This window comes from Choloepus didactylus, chromosome 14 (genome assembly GCF_015220235.1).
Source record: "Choloepus didactylus isolate mChoDid1 chromosome 14, mChoDid1.pri, whole genome shotgun sequence".
Lineage (NCBI taxonomy): Eukaryota > Metazoa > Chordata > Mammalia > Pilosa > Megalonychidae > Choloepus > Choloepus didactylus.
This window is the reverse complement of record NC_051320.1, coordinates 89816519-89838763: the sequence shown is the minus strand read 5'-3', so window position 1 is coordinate 89838763 and position 22245 is coordinate 89816519. Positions and strand designations below refer to the sequence as shown.

The 22245-nt window shown below is 42.8% G+C and overlaps 1 protein-coding gene across 1 annotated transcript in view; it reads left to right on the top strand.

Moving 5' to 3' along the window:
• Positions 1-22245, top strand: part of ZFAT (zinc finger and AT-hook domain containing) — a 422711-nt gene that overhangs the window by 193228 nt on the left and 207238 nt on the right. The window contains 1 exon segment of the mRNA XM_037803015.1: positions 21972-22223. Coding sequence (XP_037658943.1) covers positions 21972-22223 — 252 coding nt within the window.

The window sequence follows — 22245 nt, the reverse complement described above, 5'->3', positions numbered from 1 at the left end:
GTTGTTTAGAAGATTTGGGAAGTTTTCCCCAACAATTTCTTTGAATACTCTTCCTAGACCTTTACCCTTTTCTTCCCCTTCTGGAACACCAATGAGTCTTATATTCGGACGTTTTATATTATGTATCATATCCCTGAGGTCCGTTTTGATTTTTTCAATTTTTTTCCCCATTCTTTCTTTTATGCTTTCATTTTTCATTCTGTCATCTTCCAGGTCACTGATTCGTTGTTCAACTTCCTCTAGTCTTGTACTATGAGTGTCCAGAATCTTTTTAATTTGATCAACAGTTTCTTTAATTTCCATAAGATCATCCATTTTTTTATTTAGTCTTGCAATGTCTTCTTTATGCTCTTGTAGGGTCTTCTTGATATCCTTTGTATTCTGTACTATGGTCTCATTGTTCATCTTTAGTTCTTTGAGTAGCTGCTCTAGGTGCTGTGTCTCCTCTGATCTTTTGATTTGGGTGCTTGGGCTTGGGTTATCCATATCGTCTGGTTTTTTCATATGATTTATAATTTTCTGTTGCTTTTGGCCTCTTGGCATTTGCTGAACTTGATAGGGTTCTTTTAGGATGTGTAGACCAATTGAAGTCCTTATCTCTAATTTATCAGATCTACAGCTTCGTGGAGTACACTTTCTCTAACTAACCAGCAGGTGGCGTCCACGAGCCACCTGTTCTCCACAAGCCAGTTCTCCCCTGCTTTGCCTTTTTGGTGAGTGGGGGAGTGAGTCTTGTGGGGTCCAATTGGTGTACCAAGCTTGCGTGTGTAGTTGGTGTTGCCTGCCCTGTATATGGGGCATGTTTCTGGGCAGTCAGGGAGGGGGGGGTGGCTCTAACAATCAAATCTCCCTGGTGATCCTGGAGTTTTAAAGCTGCTGTAATAGTCTAATCCTTCAGTTCAGTCCTTCCACAGTTTGTCTCTGCCCCTGACCCACAAGTCCTTGGTATTGGTGTATGGCCCCTGAGACTTGCAAGTGGGCCCCTCTTCCAGGCCGTGCACCCCCTGGTCCTCTGTTGAGGGATGACTGTGCTATGTCACAGGTGAGTGCCGTCCCCCCAGGGCGGTTCTGGGCTGCTGGGCTGTTTAGGGAGGCTCCCAGTCTGCTGAAATGATGGCTGAATTTGGCTTTGTTAATTCACACTGCTCCACCTTCCCAACTCTGGGACAATCAGCTGAGGTTGCAGGGAAGGCTAATGTCCATGCCCAGTTTTGTGGAGTATGCCTGTTATTTGAAGCACTTCCGTCACACTGGGTTGTGTGGGGCAGCTCTGGGCTATGGGGCTGGCGATGGGCAGGAGAGTTTCCTGTCCACCAGGATGATGGCTGTGAGCGGACACCCCCCTTTTCTTGTTAAGTTGTGGTGTTTAGTGAAATTTCTCAGCCACTGGATTATTGCCTTTTGTCTCAGAGCTCTCTTAGTTCTGCTCTTGTCTTGACCTGCCCAAATTGCAAGTCTTTGAAGCTTTCTGTATTGGGCTTCTTAGAGTAATTGTTTTAGAAAAGAAAAAAGGATTAAAAAAAAAAAAGGGCCCTCCTCACAGATCTAATGGGTTATTGAAATGCTAAGAGACAAAGCAATTAGGGCCATTAAGGAAAGGTCCACAGGGCAGAGAGATCAGGTTTTCTTTGGGATTTGCGTATGAGCCTGAGGGCCTGAGCTCTGCCCTTCCCCTTTCTATGTTCACCAGAACTCCAAAAATCCTCTGCTTTTATTTTGGAGTTTTCCGTGCTGTTTTTTTTTTCTATGCCTGTCTCCTCTCTGCTGGGCTGGCTGCTCTCAGATTCTCTGGTGTCTGGTCTCCGTCTATCTATGGTTGGATTTTGGATCAGTAGAATGAGTTTCCGATAAGGGCTGCCACTGCAGTTCTCCCTTCTCCTTCCCGGAGCTGACAGCCCCTCCTCCCACGGGACTGAGCCTGGCAGGGAGGGGCGCGGGTCCCCTGGCCGCAAAAACTTACAGATTTCGCTGATCTCAGCAGTTCCACGTTTTCCTGAGTGTTGTATAAGTATGCCCAAAGTCAGATTGCTCTGTGGTGTCCAGTCCACGCAGTTCCTGGCTTTCTACCTACTTTCCTGGAGGAGTAACATCTTCACCACGTCGGTCGCAGGGAAGCAGGGTGTAGATCCAGTGGGCGCCGAGTGTGCGGAGCGTCGTCGTCACGGAAGCTAGAACAAGAGACGGAGGAAGGAAGCGACGCAGCGCGCGAGCCTACTAAGGGGCGGACGGGCGCGCGCCCCGGGGCCGAAATGCCCTGTTTTATTTTTTAATGCTTGCAACCATACTCTAAGACAAGGATGACTTCTGTTTTACTTAGCCAGAACCCAAGCTCAGAGAAAGTACACATCTTGCCCAAGGTCAGGGGCAGAGCTGCCGAGTCCTGGCGCTGGGTCCTCACACCAGGCATTGTGGCTCCCAGTAGTGAAGACGGCGTGTTCTCAGCCAGATGTGGCTGCATGGCCCTCTCCCCCTCACTCCTGCCTTTTCTAATCGTGGGGAGAACAGATCTGCTCAGGGCCGCTGTATTCGATGATGGGGATGATAATACAGCTGCTAATTATGCATCCCTGTTGGACATGACTAGCTTCTGGTGCTGGGTTTTCTTAGTTTTCACATATGCCACTAAAAGTAGCTAGCAGAACTTCTTATGACTTGGAAAGACTTAATCCTCTGTCAGATATATTTTTCTGAGCACCCCGGGAACGGCCAGAGGGACTTGTTAACCAAAACATTTTTTGTCTGGAGTCTCTCCTTATTAACAGCATCAGACAGGTGATCAATAAGCCAGGCTGTCGGGAAACGCCAGTCTGCACGTTCCCAGGAAAGGGCAGTAGGATTGTTAGTGTGGCTAATGATTCCTGCCATGGGACGTTTACTGCCCCATATTGCGTTTCTGTACAGGAGACTGGCTGCTGTCCCTCATCATGTGAAAAGAATTTTGTGGTTTTTATTTTTCAACTTTTGTTTGCAGCTGCTCCTCCTGTCCTGTGTACTTTCTTTGTCTGTGGGGACCTAATTACAGTGCCTGGATGGCATCTCTAGTCCACCTGCTGCATCTGCTACTGTTCAGTCTTGATGTCTGGGGCTCGCCGTAGACAAGATGATCTCACTTTGCACCTTGTGCCTGAACCTGAAGGTTCCGTATGAATCAAAGCTTTGTAATTTGAATCGTTGTTTCAGATTTACGTGATCAGTTCAGAAATGCTATTTTCAAGATTGTATCTACTTAGTAATCATTTCTGTTATGACCACAGCTTCCCTTTACTGTCTTGACCTCCACGCCAGGCCTCTGAGGTGCTGTAGGTATATTCTTAGACTTAATCCTCCTAATCCCCCTTGTTACAGGCTTATTTGTCTTCATTTTGCTGATGAGCAAAGTGAGGCTTTGAAAGTAATATAAATTGCTTCAGGCAGTGCAGCTTGGCTGTGCTAACACTGGGCTAAACCCATGCTGTCTGACACAAGCTCATGCGTATCTGCCGGACACTGCCCCCCTCCTTCCCTCCTTCCCTTCTTTCCTTTCTTAATCTCCCAGCTGGGCATTTGGGGAGCTCCTACACAATCTTTGAGTAACTGTATGATTGGGTAATTATTGTGGTTTCTGGGCTGGAACTTTGGATTTTCTAGGCTTTTGTTAAGTGGGCATGCTAATAATCAACCTGTGACACTGTGTGATCCTCTGCTTTGGAGACGAAGGACAAGGAGGAAGGTCTGTGTCAGGGGCCCTGGGAATTTTACTCCCAGTGCCAGGTACCTCACAGTTTAGTTGCCGCATCCTCTCCTGCTCAGGTGGGAGCTAGTTAGTCCATCACTACCACACGGGAGGAGCTTCAGTGACATCCCCACAGTAGACAAAGGGAACTGGAGCTTTAGTCAAGAACTCTGTTCACGTACCTGTCTCTGGGGTTGAAAATCTGTGAACTCAGAAATATGGATGGTGTCTGTATTGGTTAGGGTTCTCTAAGGAAACAGAACCAACAAGAGATATCTATAAATATAAGATTTTATAAAAGCGTCTCATGCAACTGTGGGGATGCATGAGTCCAAATTCCATAGGGCAGGCAGCAGACTGGCAACTCCAATGAAGATGTTCAATGAACTCCTCAGGAAACGAACTGGCAACTTCAATGAACTGCTCAGGAAACGCTTTGCTGGTTAGCTGAAGAAGAAGAAGTGAAAGTCCTCTGTCTTGTTTAAAAGTCTTCTACTGATTGGATTAAATCCAGCTGACTGCATTCTCTCATTGTGGAAGACATGCCCTTCGTTGATGTCATCAGTCACAGCTGCAGCCTATTGACTGATGATTTAATAAACCAGCCTTCTAGTTTCTTAAGCAGCCACAAATGTCCTTGCAGCAAGGGTTAGGCCAGTCCTTGCTTGACTAGACACCTGGGTACCATCACCTGGCCAAGTTGACACATGAACCTAACCATCACACTGTCTGTTGTAAAATTTCTATGGCAGATAGAAGTTGTGTGGGTTAACATTTTAGGTGTTGGTTTGTGTCTCCCAAAGGACATAACCCAGCCCTCAGTACCTCAGGGTGTGGCCTCATTTGGAAATAGGGTCATTGCAGATGGGATGAGTTCAGTGAAAGTCACCTGGAGTTGGTGGGCCCTAATCCATTACGGCTGGGGTCCTTAAAAGAAGAGAATAGGCACAAACAGAGGACCCCGGGAGGAGGCCATGTGGTGATGGACGCAGAGGCTGGAATGAGGCTGGAATGATGCAGCCGCTGGCCAGGGAGTGCTGAGGAGGGCTGGCCACTCCCAGAGCAGGAGGAGGCAGGCAGCGTTCTCCCCTGGAACCACCAGAGAGCAGGCCCTGCCCTCACCTTCATTTCAGACTTCTGCCTTCCAGAACCGTAGAAAATAAATTTCTGTTGTTGAAGCCACTATGCTTGTGGAAACAGTCCTCAGAAAGTAATACAACATATAAAAAGACTTGAGATTAGATATTGCAAAGATTTTCATTCCTTTTTCATTCAGCTTTGTTTATTAAGATTTTCTTCTTACTAAAATGAAGTTTGAATAAGAGATAAAGTAATTTTGATTTTCCATTTCAGTTCTGTGAGTGGGTCCTAGTGATGATAAATGAAGAGTCAGCAACAAGCGTTTCATGTCAGTAAAGCCCTTTTATTTGTTTTACACTGCAAGGGGTTGGAATGCCTCCTGGAATTATGTGGCTGTTCGTGGTTTATAAGGCATACCCGTTCTGACTCCCACTCTTTCCCTCAGCATAGTTAGTGAATGATATCTCCATCCATTCAGGAAGTCACCCTAAAAGCCTCCCTCTTCCTATGCCTCCCACCCGCACCAACCCCCCCCCCCCAACCAGCCCACCCTGTCTCCTTCTCACCCCACTTCCTCCAGCTACTGCTCCGGGGCATCTCGTGTTGTGGGAACACATAGTGTCAATGTGTAGCATGAACTATAGTGTCAACGCATAGTGTGAACACATAGCAAACATGTAGTGTGTGAATGCATGCATGGTGTGAACACCTAGTGGTGTGAATACGTGGTATGAATGTGTGGTGTGAACACAGCATAGTGAATGTGTACAGGAATGCAGTTTGAATGCCTAGTGTCAGTGAATAGTGTGAACACATAGTGAACATGTAGTGTGTGAATGCATGCATGGTGTGAACATCTAGTGGTGTGAATGCGTGGTGTGAACATGTAGCATAATGAACGTGTACAGGAATGCATAGTTTGAATGCCTAGTGTCAGCACATTGTGTGAACACAGTATAGTGTGAATGCATGGTGTGAACGTGTAGCATGGTGTGAAAGTGTGGCGTGAATGGGTGGTGTGAACACCTGATGTCAATGTGTAGTGTGACTGCACAGTGTAGTGTGACCTTACAGTGTGAATGCGCAGGCTGCCCTTTGCCCGGGATGCCCCTGTAGGTGTCTTTGCCTGACTCACTCCTGCGTGCTCTTAAGACTAATTTGCCACGAATGTTCCTTGCCACTGGGTGGGGTTAGGGGCCTTTTCCCTGGGATCCCATAACCCCATGGATGTGGCTCAGTACTGTCCTTGCAGGTTATGCTTTCATTGTCCCTGTGAGTCTTTCCCTTGCTTGTCAGGGAACTCCCCAAGGAAGGGGATTTGGACTGCTTCTGCTCTGTAGTCCTGGGTCCTGGCACGGGCCCCAGCACACAGTCCATCCCCTGCTGTGCATGTTGAGTGAACGAATAACCTTTTGTTGTTGTTGCTTGTCTTCTTGCTGCTGACTTTGTTGTGGCATGTGTTCCATCTCCCCTGTTGCCTCTTTTTGGGATGCTCCAGTAGTTCCCCCTTATTCAAACCAGAGCTCCCCAAACTCATTTGTGCTGGGAACCCCTGTCTTGGCCTAGCCCCATTACTTCCTATGCAGGGCATTAGGCACCTGGAACCCACTGGTGGGGCCTGGGCCATATCCTTTTCCTGGTTCTTTTGGGCCCTTTAATAGTGAACAGTGTGAGGCTTGCTGAGCAAGTTGTCTAGACCCAAGACCCTTTCCCCCTCTTGGTGTTGCAGGAGAACCCATTCCTCTCATGCTCCCTTTACTCCTTCAGGTAGACATTGGTGCTTTTCCTAGGGTTAATGCACTGTCACCAAACCTTTAAAGCAATTACATTGTTCTTTTACACTGTTTGTTTTCAGTTACAAAAGTAATAAAGTCTTGGTGTAAAAAAGTTAAAACAATATAAAATGGAGAAGGCACATCTTGTCCTTAATTGCCTTCCTAGTGCCTAGAAATAACCTTTGCTGAGGTTTGAGTCAGTGTACTTCTAGACCTTTCTCATTGTATTTGTAAACATATATGAACACTTTGTCATCTCTGTTATTGAATAACAAAAGTGGTATCATGATACATCTTTTGAGCCTTTTCTTTTTTAGCACCAGTAATGTGTGCTGAACATCCTTGCACTACAGCATGTACAGATTTCCCAATTCTTTTTACTGTCTATGTAGTATTTCATTCTATAGGTAATGTAGAATTTACTTAGCTTTTCTTTTCTTGGTAACATGTATCTTCTCAAATTTGTGCTGTTATAAGTAATGTTGCAATGAATACTTTTGTAAATATCATTGCACATTGTGTATTTCTGTTGGTTAGATTCCTGGAAGAATTGCATATGGAGATGGTTGCTCATTTAAGTGTGATGGGTTCTACGAGAATGTTTTCTGAAAAGGTTTTATTCACTTACATTCTCACCAGGTTCTCAGCTGTTCTGTTTCTCCACATCAGCATCAAAAAGGGTATTGTCATATTTTTAAAAGTTAATGCCAATCTGATAGGCAAAAAATGATCTGTCATTTTAATTTGAGCTTTGCTAGTCACTAGTGAGGTTGCTCATTTATACTTCTGTGAATTGCCATTCATATCAGTTGTCCATTTTTCTATTTGTTTCTTACTGATTTTAGAACTCTTGTAAAGAGATGATTAATCCTTGTCTTTTAAACAATCTATATATACTCACTTAAAATCTCATAACACATTACAATTCTTCAAATACAGTAAGTATTCATTTAGATTTACCTACAGATAATACCACCCTTTGTTCAGTCCTTGAATTCCCATCCATTCCTCTTGCATCATTTTTCTTCTACTTATAGAACACTCATTAGATATCTCCTGGCCAAGAGCCCCTCTGGTTATTGTTTGCCTGAGATGGTTTTTATTTGACTTTTATTCTTGAAATATATTTTTGCTGGGGATAGAATTCTAGGTTGCCTCTTTTTTTTCTTTCACTGCATTGAAAATATTATTTCACTGGCTTCTGCCTTCCATTGCTGTTGATGAGACGTCTCATGTCAGTTTAATTGTTGTTCCTTCAAAGGTGCTTTTATTTCCTGACCTCGTTGTCTCTGATTTTGTGAAGTTTCACTGTGATGCATCTAGGTAGGATGTGTTTTTAAAAATTTCTCCTTCTTGATATTAGTCGGGTGTCTTGTGACTGTAGATTGATGACTTTTATAAGTTTTAGAGAAGTCCAGGCCTTCAGATATTGCTCCTGCTTCATTATCTTTCTCCCTTCTTTCTGGAACTTAAGTATGTGATAACCCTTCTTTTTTGTAGCCTCTGTGTCTTGATCCTAACATATATTTTCTGTGCTTTTGTCTCTTTGTGCTGCATTTTGAGTATTTTCTTCTCTGTGATCCTCTGGTTCATTAATTCTGTTTTCAGCTTTGTTTTTTTTTTTTTTAATTGAGATAAAATTCACATGAAGTAGAATTTGTCATTTCAGCGGTTTTAAAGTGTACAATTCAGTGGTTTTTAGTATATTCAAAGTGTTGTGCTGCCATCATCACTATCTTATTCCACAATTTTTTGCCATCCCAAAAGGAAACCCTGTACCCATTAGTCACGCGCTTTAGCCCCCCGCCCCCTGCATCCCAGTCCCTTGCAACCACTAATCTACTTTCTTTCTCCAAGGGTTTTCTGATTCTGGAAATACCATATAAATGGAATCATATAATACATGGCCTTTTGTATAGTGTGTTCAAGATTCATCCATGTAGCATGTACCAACACTTCATTCCTTTTATGGCTTAATAATATTCCATCATATGGATAGATCACATTTTCTGTATCCATTCATTAGTGGATGGCTATTTAGATTGTTTTCACCTTTTGGCTAATATGAATAATGCTGCTCGGAACATTTGTGTACAAGTTTTTGTTTGAATATTTCTCTTGGGTATATCCCTAGGAGTGGAATTTCTGGGCCATGGTAATTTTATGTTCAACTTTTTGAGGAATGTCCAAACTGTTTTCAATAGCAGATGCACCATTTTACATCCTCATCGGTAATGTATGAGAGTTCCAATTTCTCCACATCCTCACAAAAACTTATTTTCATTTTTTGATTATAGTCACCCTCATGGGTGTAAAGTGGTATCTCACTGTGGGTTTGATTTGCTTTTTAATGATTACTCAGGTTGAACATTTTTTTTTATGTGCTTATTGGACATTTTTATATTTTCTTAGGAGAAATGTCTGTTTGATTCTTTTGCCCATTTTTAAATTGTGCTATTTATTTTTTGTGTTTGTTGATTTGTAAGACTTCTTATATATATCTAAATACTAGACTCTTATCAAATATATGACTTGCCAGTATTTTCTTCTGTGGGTTGGATTTTCACTTTCTTAGTCATGTTTGTTGATGCACAAAAGTTTCTAATTTTGATGAAGTCCAATTTACCTATTTTTTATTGCTGTTTCGGCTGTTGGGGTCATATTTAAGAAAGCATTGCCTATTCCAAGGTTATGATTTTCCATGTTTCCATCTGAGTATTTACAATATTGTGCTACCATCACACTGTAGTGTTATCTATTTCTGGATCTATACAATCAATCCTGTTGAACATTCTGTACTACTTCAGCATCAGATGCCCGATCTTTACCCTCTTTCTATCTCCTGATAACCTGTGTTCTCAACTTTAAATTTCAAGTTTCACTCATTAATGTTAGTTCATATTAGTGAGACCATACGATATTTGTCCTTTTGTTTCTGGCTAATTTCACTCAATGTAATGCCTACTGTCTATAATTTTGTCCTTTGGATTTTATATATGATATCTTATTTATCTGCCTGTAGTGCTCCCTTTAGTATTTCTTGTAGAGCAGGTATCTTGTTCACAGACTCTCTCAGTGTCTGTTTGTCTGAAAATATTTTAAACTCTCATTTTTGAAGGACAGTTTTGTCAGATACAGGAATCTTGGTTGTCAGTTTTTTTCTTTCAGTATCTTAAAGATATCATATCACTGGTTTCTCACCTCCATGATTTCTACTGAGAAATCCACACATAGTCTTTATTGAGCTTCCCTTGTATATGATGGATCGCTTTTCTTTTGCTGCTTTCAGAATTCTCTTTGTCTTTGACATTTGGCTGTCTGATTAGTAAGTGTCTTGGAGTAGGTCAGTTTGGGTCTATTTTGTTTGGGGTATGTTGTGTTTCTTAGATCCGTATTTTTATGTCTTTCATAAGAGAAAGGAAATTTTCATTAAGTATTTCTTCCATTATTCTTTCTGCCCCTTTTCCTTTCTCTTCTCTTTCAAGGATACCCATGACACATATTCATGTGCTTCATGTTGTCCTTCAATTCCCCGAGCCCCTGCTCATGTTTTTCCATTCTTTTCCCTTTCTGTTCTTTTGTGTGTAGGATTTCAGATGTGTTATCCTCCAGTTCATGAATCCTTTCTTCTACATTTTCAAATCTGCTGTTGTATGTCTCCATTGTGTTTTTCGTCTCTTCTTTTGTGCCTTTCATTCTCATAAGTTCTGCCATTTGTTTTTTTCAAGCTTACTAATTCTTCTTTATGGTCACCCAATGTCGTCTTTTGCCACATTTTGCTTCAGCTCATTGATTTGATGTAGAAAATTTATTTGAAGATCTTTAATTAGTTGTTTGAACTCCTGTATTTCATTCAGAGTGTAAGTTTATATGTTCGTTTTCCCTAGTGTGACTCGTAATTTTTTGTTGTCTGGGTATATGGTTTCCTTGATTACCCCATCAGATTTTTTTCAGACCAGATGGACCCAGGTCTCAGGAAGAGGGTGTAATCAGTATCAAGTTTCCCTGAGCATGAGACAGAGCAGATTTTCAGACTTTCGTGTTAGGCCTCTAAACTCGGTGATTTTCCTATCCTGCCAAGCAGGTGATGCTTGTCAGCCCACCGTTCCCCATTGGTGAAAAGAGGTTTACCTTTAATTCTCAGTGGACCCTGTCCTGCCAGGGACTGAGGGTATCAGACGCCAAGCTTAAGTTGTTTCTTGTTTTTTTTTTTTTTTTTTTTTTTCTTTTTCCCCAGGCCCTGGGGTCTGAATTCTCTGTGGGAGGGCAGCCACTTGAGCTGGGCCCTGCCCCTCCTTTGCTTAGGGAAGATAAGCCCTTTAGGGAATTATCCCTTCACTTGACTTGTTCCTTTTCTTTCTGACTCTCTTAGCTCCACTCTTGCCTGGGTGAGGGCTGACAATTGGAAATGACTGAGGCTTTCTCTAATGAGCTACTTAGAATGAGAGAAAAAAAGAAAAAAGAAACAAATCCCCTTTTCAGAGCCAGTCTCCAGCCACCCAGTTTTGCAGGTCAACCAGAGTTGGTACCCAGTTCTATGTGCCGCTTTTCTTGGGACACAGACCTTTTCCAGTATTCTGAGCTCACCTTTCTCCAAAAGCCTCTGTATTAATTAATTTATTATTTTTTTCCCATCAGTCCTACCTCCTCTCTGCCAGGAGAGACTGCAGGGTTCCTTTTCTGCTTGCCCCAGGTTTATCTGTGCTCGTAGCTTATATTCAAGTCCACATTTGTTAGTTAAAACTGCATTTGGAGCTTGGTTGAGTAACTTTCCTGTGCTCTTAGTAACCTGCTTCTTTTTTCCACAGGGAAGTTTTCCAACTCAGGCTGCCATGCCAGTGGGGGATGGGTGTCAGCTCCACAGTTTGGGGAGCTTTTACTTACAGTTCTATGCTGCGATCTCACCTGTTCCACCCATTCCAGTCTGCTTTGTGATGTGTGTCCAGTCACAGATGTCCCCCAACAGTTGTTCTAGATTCTTTACTGTTTGTTTTCGGCTATTTACTACTTGCTCTAGAGGACTAACTCTATTCCTTAGTATTTTATTTGTTTTGATGCTACTGTAAATGTAATTGTTTTCATAATTTCCCTTTCAGATTGTTCATTGCTGGTGTATAGAAATAAAACCATTATTTGTATATTGATCTTGTATCCTGCAACCTTGCTGAATTGTTTATTAGATATAATAGTTTTTTAGTGTATTCCTTAGGATTTTGTATATATGAGATAATTTCATCTATGAACACACTTCATTTTACTTCTTGTTTTCCAGTCTAGATATCTTTGTTTTCATTTTCTTGCCTAATTTCCCTGGCTAGAGTCTTCAGTACAATGTGAAATAGAAATGGCAAAAGTAGACATCCTTGTTTTGTTCTTGATCTTAGGGGGAAAGCATGAACTGTTAGATGTGGGATTTTTTTTTTGTATGTTTGTAGATGCCATTAAAAAGGTTGAGGAAGTTCCCTTCTATTTATAGTTTGTTGAGTGTTTTTTATCATGAAAGAGGGTTGGGTCTTTTCAAATACTTATTCTGTGTTCACTGAGATGATCTAGTTGTTTTTCCATTCATTCTATTAATATGGCAATTTACATTGATAGATTTTCATATGTTGATCTACTCTTGCATTCCTGGGTTAAGTCCCACTTGGTCATGGTGCATCATATGCTGTTGGATTCAGTTTGCTAATATTTTGATTAAGGTGTTTGCATCTATTCATGTGCTGGTTTGGGTATATTATATCCCCCAAAAGCCATGTTTTAATCCAGTCTTGTGGGATATTTGGATTAGGTTGTTTCCATGGACATGTGACTCACCCAACTATAGGTGAAACATTTTGATCAGATGTTTCCATGGAGATTTGACCCCGTCCATTCAGAGTAGGTCTTGATTAGTTTACTGGAGTCTTTCAAAGGGAGCTCACACAGATAGCAGAGAGATGAAAATGCCATGGGGTACGCTAAGCCAAGACCCAGATGCTTGCTGACACTTAGTGGTGGTTGGAGATGCAGACAGAAGGACATTTGGAGGTGCTAAGCTAAGAGATGAAACCCAGAGTTTGCCCCAGAGAAGCTAAGAGAGACCCAGAGGTGTTTTGGAGAACGCCATTTTGAAACCTAGGAGCAAAGAACCAGTAAATGCCAGCCATGTGCCTTCCCAGCTGACAGAGGTGTTCTGGATGCCATCGACTGTTCTTCAGTGAAGGTATCATCCTGTTGATGCCTTAGTTTGGACGCTTAGAACTGTAAACTTGTAACCTAATAAACCCACTTTGTAAAAGCTGATCCATTTCTGGTATTTTGCCTAATGTCAGTGCTGGCAAACCAGAACAGTTCATAAGGGGTATTGGTCTTGGGTCTTTTCTCTGATGTCTTTGCCTGAGTTTAGTAATCAGGGTAATAGTGGCCTCACAGAATGAGTTGCTGAGTGTTTCTTTCTCTTTTATTTTTTGGACGATTTTGGGAAGAATTGGTGTTAATTCATCTTTAAATATTTGGTAGATTTTTTTTTTAAGCCCATAAAAATTTGGGAAGTTTTTTGATTACTGATTCAATCTCAATACTTGTCAGAGGTGTATTCAGATTTTCTGTTTTTTCTTGAGTCAGTTTTGGAGTTTGAGTCTTTCTAGGAATTTTTTCATTTCATCTTGGTTATGTAGTTTTTTGATATACAATTGTTTGTAGTATTCCTTTATAATTCTTTTTGTTCTATAAGGTTGGTAGTAATTCCTCTCTTTCATTCCTGATTTTAGTAATTTGAGTCTTATCTCTTTTTTCTTTGCTGAGTTTATTAATAGTATGTCAATTTTGTTGATTTTTTCAAAATTTTGCTTTGGTTGATTTTCTCTTTTGTTTTTCTATATTCTTTTTTTTTCTTATTTTTTAGTTAGTTACATATTGTAAAGAAGAGTGCTTTACCCATATTTGGCTTTGGATAAGATAAACCTTTATTTAAAAATATTCTGTTCCTTTAAAAATGTATGCAGAGAAAAGGATTCAAATAAAACATGATAAAATCACAGGAAACAAAGCCAAATTCTGATCATAAGATCAAGAGAAATTGGTGACACCCAGAAAATAAAGAATAGTCATAACAGCCACAAGAAAATCAGGGCAAACAGATTGAGGGAAAATGGCCAAGTCAAATTTCCCTTGAACCCTCTATTCCCAGTTTTTTTGTCCAAAAGTTAACAGCCAGCTCAGAAATGTTCAAGTTATTTGTAGTCTTAGGAATTGTCTCCATCCAGAAAATATATTAGGGGAGCCACTAGTTGAAAGTGGCTAAGAATTCTCTTTTAGGAATAACATCATATAACATGGGAAGCACTGTTAAAATCCAGGCAAATTTTCTCATAAGCTGTCACATTAATTCAAAACCAAGTTTTATTCTTTTCTATGTACCATGAGAGCCCTGGGATCCTTATCTTAATCCGTAAGCCATGCCCAGGGCTACTTCCTTTTCTTCTTTTCAATTCAGAGGCCCATGCTTTCCCTTTGTTAGAACAGATATGAGAAGTACTTGAATTGTGTTTTTCTGTATTCTGTTTCATCTGTTTCCACTCTAATCTTTATTATTTCTGTCCCTCTGCTTGCTTTGAGTTTAATTTGCTCCTCTTTTTCCAATTTCTTAAGTTGGAATATTAGGCAAAAGATTTGAGATCTTTTTTCTTTATTTAGCATGGGCATTTACAGCTATAAAGTTCTCTTAAAGCACTGCTTTTTCTTTATCTTACATGTTTTGGTATGTTACGTTTTCATTTTTGTTCATCCCAAAGTGTTTTCCAATTTCCTTTGTGATTTCTTCTTTGACCCTTTGACTGTTTGGGAGTGTACTGTTTAATTTCTACGTATTTGTGAATTTCACAAATTTCTTTCTGTTGTTTCTAATTTCATTCCATTGTGGTCAGACAACATGCTTTGTATGATTTGTATGATGTATTTAAATTAAAATGAGACTTGATTCATGACCTAGCATATGGTCTTGTCCTGGAGAATGTTCCATGTGCCCATGAGTAGAATTTGTGTTCTGCTGCTGTTGGGTGGAGTGTCCCATAGATGTGTTAGGTCTAGTTGGTTTGCAGTGTTCAGGTCTTCTACTTCCTTGTTGATCTATTGTCCAGGTCTTATATTGAGGAATATGTGGCTTAGAGACTCAGAAGAGTTAAACTAGTCGCTCAGAGTTTCCTAGTTAGGGACTGGGGAGAGTGGGATTTAGGGCCAATTGCTCTGATGGCATTTGCGTGTTTTTGTGATACTGTCAGTATTATCAAATTCTTACCATTGAACTGCTTTCATAAATTATTTTCCTTTAGTAACTAATCTGCTTTTGACGTAAATTCTTCTTAAATACATTTCCCCCTTTGTGTGTGTGTGTGTGTGTGTGTGTGTGTGTGTGTGTGTACTGGAACATTAGCTGCTGGTGTGATTTAGTTTAAGTGAAGTATTTCTTAAGACTATTTAAACTCTGGCTTTTAATAGGAGAAGATCTCTTCAAAAGTCTTTCATTAAGAACTCCAAGTTTTTTCTCTTTGTGAAAGTCCATAAAATTCAAGGCTTGTAGAGACTTAGTTTCTCTCTAATGATTTTCATTCAGGTTTAACCTTCACAATTCATTTTAAGTCGAGAGATACTTGAAATGGTTTCATTAAACCTCTAACTGAGTAGTAATTGATTTATTATTCTGGTCTCCTTTTATAACAAGAACGTTTCTAACTCTTTCAGTTTATTTTATACCCTTTTCATCTTTTTTTGCTCCTATAGGAAGTGTTCTGCAGGAGAACCTTTCATTTTTTTCCTCTCTCCCTGATCAGATCTCTGACTGTGGTCTGATAAGAGATTGCCTCATGTTCCACGTTGAATCTCGTGTGTGTGTGTGAATGTGTGTGTGCATTTCTGTGTGTGAGAATGTGTACATATGAGTATGTGATTGTGATGTGAGTTCATGTGTGTGTGTGTGTGTGTGATTGTGCACTAAAGTGTGTGATTGCATATATGGGTGAGTTTGTATGTGTGGGTGTGAGAATGTGTGTGCGCGTGTGTGCATTCATCCCGACAGAGGCTGGGGTGATGGGGATCCCTTGAGGAAGAATTTACACGGGTCTTCCATCTTCTCTCTTTCAGACCCTCAGCAGGAACTCTTGTCTTTCCCTTTTTACTTTTTCCTCCCCTTCTCCTTTTCTTTACTTGGTCAGTATTTATCATGTGCCTGCCTGCCATCTGCTCGGATGCTGTACTAGGAGCTGAGGGCACAGTGGGGACCTGGGTCCTGTTCTGCTGAGTCTGTCTTCCAGCCGGGAGGTGACATTAGGCAAGCAGGCAGCGTCAGTGCAGCGGGGTGAGTGCTTCTGGAGGGTTATGCACAGCCTGCTGCCGAGGGGGTCACTCACCCTAGCTTGAAGAGTAAAAGGAGGCTTCCCAGGGAACTGAGGTCTAAATTTAGACCTCTGTGTTGCTTCAGGCATTTGCCACAAATAAAGCTCTCCTGAGTAGGAATGTTTTCCTGATCGTTCCATCAACAACTGAAACCCGAACCCACTAATCTACTCTGCTAGGCAGCGTAGGTGTCCTGGAACCAAGGCAGACTTAGGTTTCAATCCTGGAGCTTTCACTTGATGGCCTGGGCTCTGCTGGTACATCCAGTGCCATCCTGTGATTACAAAAAGGTGCCCCATTCTGGGCTGATGAGTTAGAGACAGGTGCTCCTGGAGCACAGAGAGGAAGTGCAGCCAGCGCCAGAGCCCACGGCGAGGCCTAAGGTGCTGGCCAGGCAGGTCCCCACTGCACCCTCTATGGGCGCCTTATGTGGGACACCACCTACACCACATCCACAGGCGCCCTGCTGATGGCAGGGAGTCACTGAGCCCCCAAGGCTGTGACATTGGTCATCGGTCAAACAGATTAATTATCGGCCTTTTTCACAGGTTCTGCCAAACAAATAAAGGTTAAGACACGGTAGTGAGTGTACAGTGAGTCCACACTTCAAATAATGCCCCTCCCACTGCCCTTCACATCCAGAAGCTGTTCACTGCAGGGAGCCCATCACATCAAGGACTCATTTTCCTGCAGAACTTAGAGTAGGGGTGGGCATCTCCGTGCTCAGAGATTAATTGAACTGACCAAGTGGACTTGCTACAACATAGTATGACGTTCCCTGGACCTGAGGCAAATGGATCTGGGTCAAATCCTGCCACTGCCACTTCCTACTTCTGTGACTTTGGGAAAATTAATTCATCTTCTTAAGCCTCAATGGCCTCATCTAGATAATAAGGATAATATTGATGCTTCCCCCACAGGTAAGTGAGGAACTGCTTGTGAAGTGCTTGACAGGATGTCTGAGACACATGTGCTGGATAATCACTAGTTATTGCTGTCATTTACCTGGCACGTTCATGTTATTGCTGGCGAAGCTGTCAGGAGCAGGCTCCGGGGTGTCTTCTAGGAGAGGGTGTGGTCCTTGGCCCCAGAGGAGATGTTGCATCCCTTGTAAACCTACAAGCCTCATGCTTCCTGGTTTATGAAACATGATTTGTTGGCTTCCTTGTTGCTTTCTGGGCTTTGCAAATAAATGTCAAGGTGATTGCTAGGGTCCTAATGTGTTAGTCCCTCTGAGTTCTCCCAAACTCTCGAGTTGGTGTGACTAGAGATGGAGCTGCCAAGTGAGAAGGTGGGCAGGCTGGCTTTATCTGTGGTCTTAGACCTGATGAAATTTGGGTTCCCCTAATTCTATGTTGGGTTTCTTGGTGTGTGCATGTGCCGGTTTGAATGTATTATGTCTCCCAAACGCCATTATCTTTGATGTAATCTTGTGTGGGCAGATGTATCAGTTTTGATTAGATTGTGATTCTTTGAGTGTTTCCATAGAGATGTGCCCTACCCAACTGTGGGTGATGACTCTAATTGGATAATTTCCATGGAGGTGTGGCCCCACCCATTCAAGGTGGGCCTTGATCAGTGGAGCCATATAAATGAGCTGACAAACAGAAGGAACTCAGTACAGCTGTGAGTGACATTTTGAAGAGGAGCTACAGCCAAGAGGGACACTTTGAAGAAAGCACAGGAGCTGCAGATGAGAGACAGTTTGAAGACGGCCATCGAAAGCAGACTCTTGCTCTGGAGAAGCTGAGAGAGGACAAATATCCCAAGTGCAACTAAGAGTGACATTTTTGAGGAACTGCAGCCTAGAGAGGAACGTCCTGGGAGAAAGCCATTTTGAAGCCAGAACTTTGGAGCAGATGCCAGCCACGTGCCTTCCCAGCTAACAGAGGTTTTCCCGGACACCATTGGCCATCCTCCAGTGAAGGTACCCAATTGCTGATGTGTTACCTTGGACACTTTATGGCCTTAAGACTGTAACTGTGTAACCAAATAAAACCCCTTTTATAAAAGCCAGTCTATCTTTGGTGTTTTGCATTCCGGCAGCATTAGCAAACTAAAACAGTGCGATATTTTAAAATGAAAAAAATCAACAAAAAATGAATATTGAGCCAGAATGAAGAAGACGTTGTGTACATCAAGGCACTATATTATCTAACAGTGGGATATACACACATTTTTCTTGAAAGGTGATAGTTTCTTAAGTGAGATATTCCAAGTCAGAATGTGAAAGACTGTGGCCATAATGATAAACAATTGCCGTTAATTGATCGCCTCCTGAGAGCTGTGCTCAGCATTTTAATAGGTTGCTTTTATTAACAGTGACTGTAGCATAGAGGAGGTTTTGCATTTACTTTTCACCTTGTAGCTGAGGCTTGGGGAGCTGAACCCAGCTCTGTCTGACTCCAAGCCAACGCTCTCTCTACCACACATGCTGGCTCTACTGAAATGTCTGCACTTGACCTTTGTTACCCACACTGGAGGGATTTATGACTCAGCGGGAAGATGAGATTGTTGTTTGGGAATAAGGAAACCCAAATCCTAGCTCTGCCTTCTCAGCAGCTAGTTCTGGAAGACGGCCTAAGCCACTTTAACCTTTGGGTCCCTCACTTTCTTTTTCTATTGTGGAAATTATGTTTGCGCCATCTGTCTCTTAAGGCTTTCTTAAGAATAAAATGATCCAGTGGCTGGGAAAGTGTCTTGAAAACTTGAATGATGTACAAATCAAAGGCTTACATTATTAAATTTTTGTTAATGGACTGTTGTCTTCTATAATGCTTACATTGTCTTTTGATTGACTTTAAATGCCTTCTGCTGCTTCTTTGTGTCCCTTCCCAGTCTTTGGCCAGGGATCTCCAAGGACGGTTTTCTGACCAGGAGGAAGTTGTCCCCAAACAATGGATGTAGACAAGGGTCTCAGGTGCACCTGGCTCAGCCTCTGTCCTCCCCTTGGGAGCTTTGGACGAAAGGAAATGTCTCGTTTTACAAATGTCTCTTTTCCTGTCATTAAGCACCAGATCAACATGTATTTGTTCGTTAAATGCTTACTGTCTCTCTGGCTTTGTTCAAGACCCAGTGAGACCTAGGAATTAAAAGTCCGGCTCAAACATCAGGGTTTGTAATATAGGTTTATAATATAGGAAACATGGAATCAGGAGACTGTGTCTGTGAGTGTTTGCCCTGAGGAAGAATGCGAGAGATTATGGGGGTGGCTGGCTTTCTTACATAGGTGGGGACAGCCTCACGCAGGAGGTACTGAGATTTGAACTGGACCTTCCTTGTTAGGATTTGAGTTGGGATCTGTTTGGGGGTGAAGGAGGTGGGCACAGGTAGGGGGAATAGATAGGTAAGTGAAAGGGGACAGGGAATATCTCTGCATATTTAGGGAGGCCTGGAAAACTGCACTGAGCAATTGAAAGAAAAATAGACAGGGGATAGGTGAGAGAAACAGAGAGAGAGGGAGAGGAAGGGGGAGAGGGAGAGAGATGCAGCACATTGACTAAGTAGACCAGAGCCATGTGCTCAAGAGTTGTGTTGAAAAGTTCTAGAGTGAGGAGTGACAAAGCAGTAAGGATGAGAGGGCTGGAATCTGGAGCCATGTTAGACAGGGGCCCTGAGAATGGAAGAGGAATTTATTGGACAGACATCTCTAGTACAAAACTCACAGAATTCACTGACAGATTGAATGAAGGAATTTAGGAAGGAGGAAGAGGAACTAAAGGTAACTCCATTAAAATTTTTTGATTTAGAGGTTACAAGATTTCCCTTGCCCAGGTCCCAGATTCTGAGCTCTTGTGTAAAATGTGGGTGGTTGACAGCGGCAACTCGTTTGCAGTGCTTGAATTATTACCAGTTCATTTATGAATATTTCATTTTTAGCTAACTAATTGGTCTTGAGGATCTGAATTATGGATGTAGCAAGATGTAGGAATCGTTTTGTTACCCTTGTGTCAGAGGCCTTTCAAAGCTTTCTGGACCGATTTGACGTTTCTTTCTTGACAGTCAGATTGCACGCTGCTCATCAGCTTCTTCGCCGTGATTTAGCAGGTGTCTGCTGTGCAGGGTACCATAGCAGGTGCTGAGGGGGATAAAAAAACAATCAAGGCATGGCTCTGACCTCTTCTGAGCTCCCATCCAGTCTGTGGGAAGAGAGACACACAGATAACTCTAAGGTTCTGCAGGCTGTGTGCTGTGTCCCGACTGTGGGGCAGGCACAGGGTCCTCGCACACAGTAGACCCTGCAGTGGCTGACCCTGTGGTGAAAACCCAGTGTCCCCTGTCCCCATGCAGCCTTCTGTAGGAGTAGCCTGTGCCCACGTGGGCAGGGTGTCGAATCCTGGCATTGGGGAGAGGCCTGGGCCACAAACGTCGGTGAGCTGTTATGAAACTTTCCCGTAGTTAATGTGACATGAGGTGGGTGTTTTATAGCCTCTCCACTGATTCTGCTCCTCCAACTATTAATTGCTGCTTCAGTAGGTTGTACCAGTATATGCTGTTGTGAAGAATAATAATTAAAAAGTTGTAATGACTTTGAGGCAGGGGGTTTGTCCTTAGTCTGTATGTTCCATTCCTTCCTCCTCCACCTCCTGTGTTGTTGGCCGCCCCTCCTGTCTCCGCACGTCTTGTCCTCCTTGGCAAAATTCAGTGTGGGCAAAGGGAGCGGAGGGTCCTGGGGCCACTGTTTGTTTTATCTGGTCTCCGTTTGCCTTCCCATTGTGAAGTAGGCTTTCCTCCCCTGTTCTCCCCACCCCCAACACGACCCGAGTGCCAAGGAAGGTGCTTATTTGGACCTCCTGGTCTCTGCTGGCTACCCTCGCAGCTCAGTACCAAGGCTCCCTCCAGGGCCCCTCCTTCCCTTTCTGGTGCCTGGTCTCCTTGGGTCCTTGGGGACCCCAAATTGAAGCAGGCTTGTTGTCGTGCCATTCTTTCCTGCAGCCTCTGCTCCAGAACCATGCTTCCCTCCCCTGCCTCTGTGGCTTCCCCTCTCCGATTTCTTTGAGGCTTTCAGGAGGGATTGGCTTGCGTGCCTCCCCATGGTGGTGGCCGTTAACAGTGTGCTGCTGCTTTACTGCCCGAATCAGAGCTTAGAGGGAGCGGGAGGGGATGTTAGACACCCTTCTGCTGCAGATGAGCATTGGCCTGAGACGGTGCCAGGTCCCAGGACTCCTTTCTCTACTCTGGTGTTCAGATTAAAAAAGGACTGCTGAAATGCCAGCCTCCGGCAGATGGTTGCCTCTGTGATGTTCTGCTCGGCCTCTCGGGGCCGCCTCTCAGTCACATCATGCAAGACCACCCTGCCCCATCTGCACACACTGTACAGTGCCACTCACCCCTGTTCACCCCATCTTCGTTCTGGGGATATCTCACTCTTGTCTCCCTTAAAATGAGTGCTAATAAAGAGGAGATACAGATCGTAAAATGATTCAGAACTGTTAAAGTGGCTCTGATCGGCACATTTAAAATCACTTAGTTGCTAGGAAACTTGAAAAATACCGTTATTGTCTTTAGTCCTGTAATTTGTGGCTTTAGATTATAATTAATTTCTCTCCTTTTCCTCAGGACAATTTGACTCTCATAATTACGACTGTGAAATAATCTGAATAGTTGCATAACTCATTAAGGGCATGCAAAACTAAGCAGTCTTTGAAAGAGCCTTTTACAAAGAAGTCCTTAAGCTATTTCTGAGAACTGGATTTAAATGGAAATGGTGGTTAATGAGGAACATGATTTGTGAACTGGGGGCTGACAACTTAAAATCCTCCTAGCTTTACAGGAGGAGCATGTGTGAAGGTTCTAATAAAATAAAATTCTTAATCAGAATAATGTAGAACTGATTATACATTATTATGTAAATGTAATGCTATTAGCATTAAAGATACTGTTTGTTTGCAGCTGTTAATTTCTGGGATTGCTACAGATTCTTCGTTTTTAATAAGACGTGAATCCCACACATACTCTTGAACGTGGCTGTTTGAGTGCATGACCTGTGCTGTCTTGCCAGGCAACCACGTCATGCCTTCTCTTTTCCTTTCCAGAGTTCTTGGTGGTGAAGAGGAAAAGAGGCAGGCCTAAAGGGTCCACAAAGAAGCCGTGCCCTGAAGAGGAGCTGGCGGAGAGCATTGTGAGTCCCGGCGAGGACAGTCCGCTGGCGTCCGAGGACGGGAACAGCCTGCCTCTGAGCAGCTTGGAGTGTAGCAAATGCTGTCGCAAGTTTTCCAACACGCGCCAGCTGAGAAAGCACATCTGCATTATCGTGCTGAATTTGGGCGAGGAGGAAGGAGAAGCAGGTAAATGCTGTCTAAGTAAACA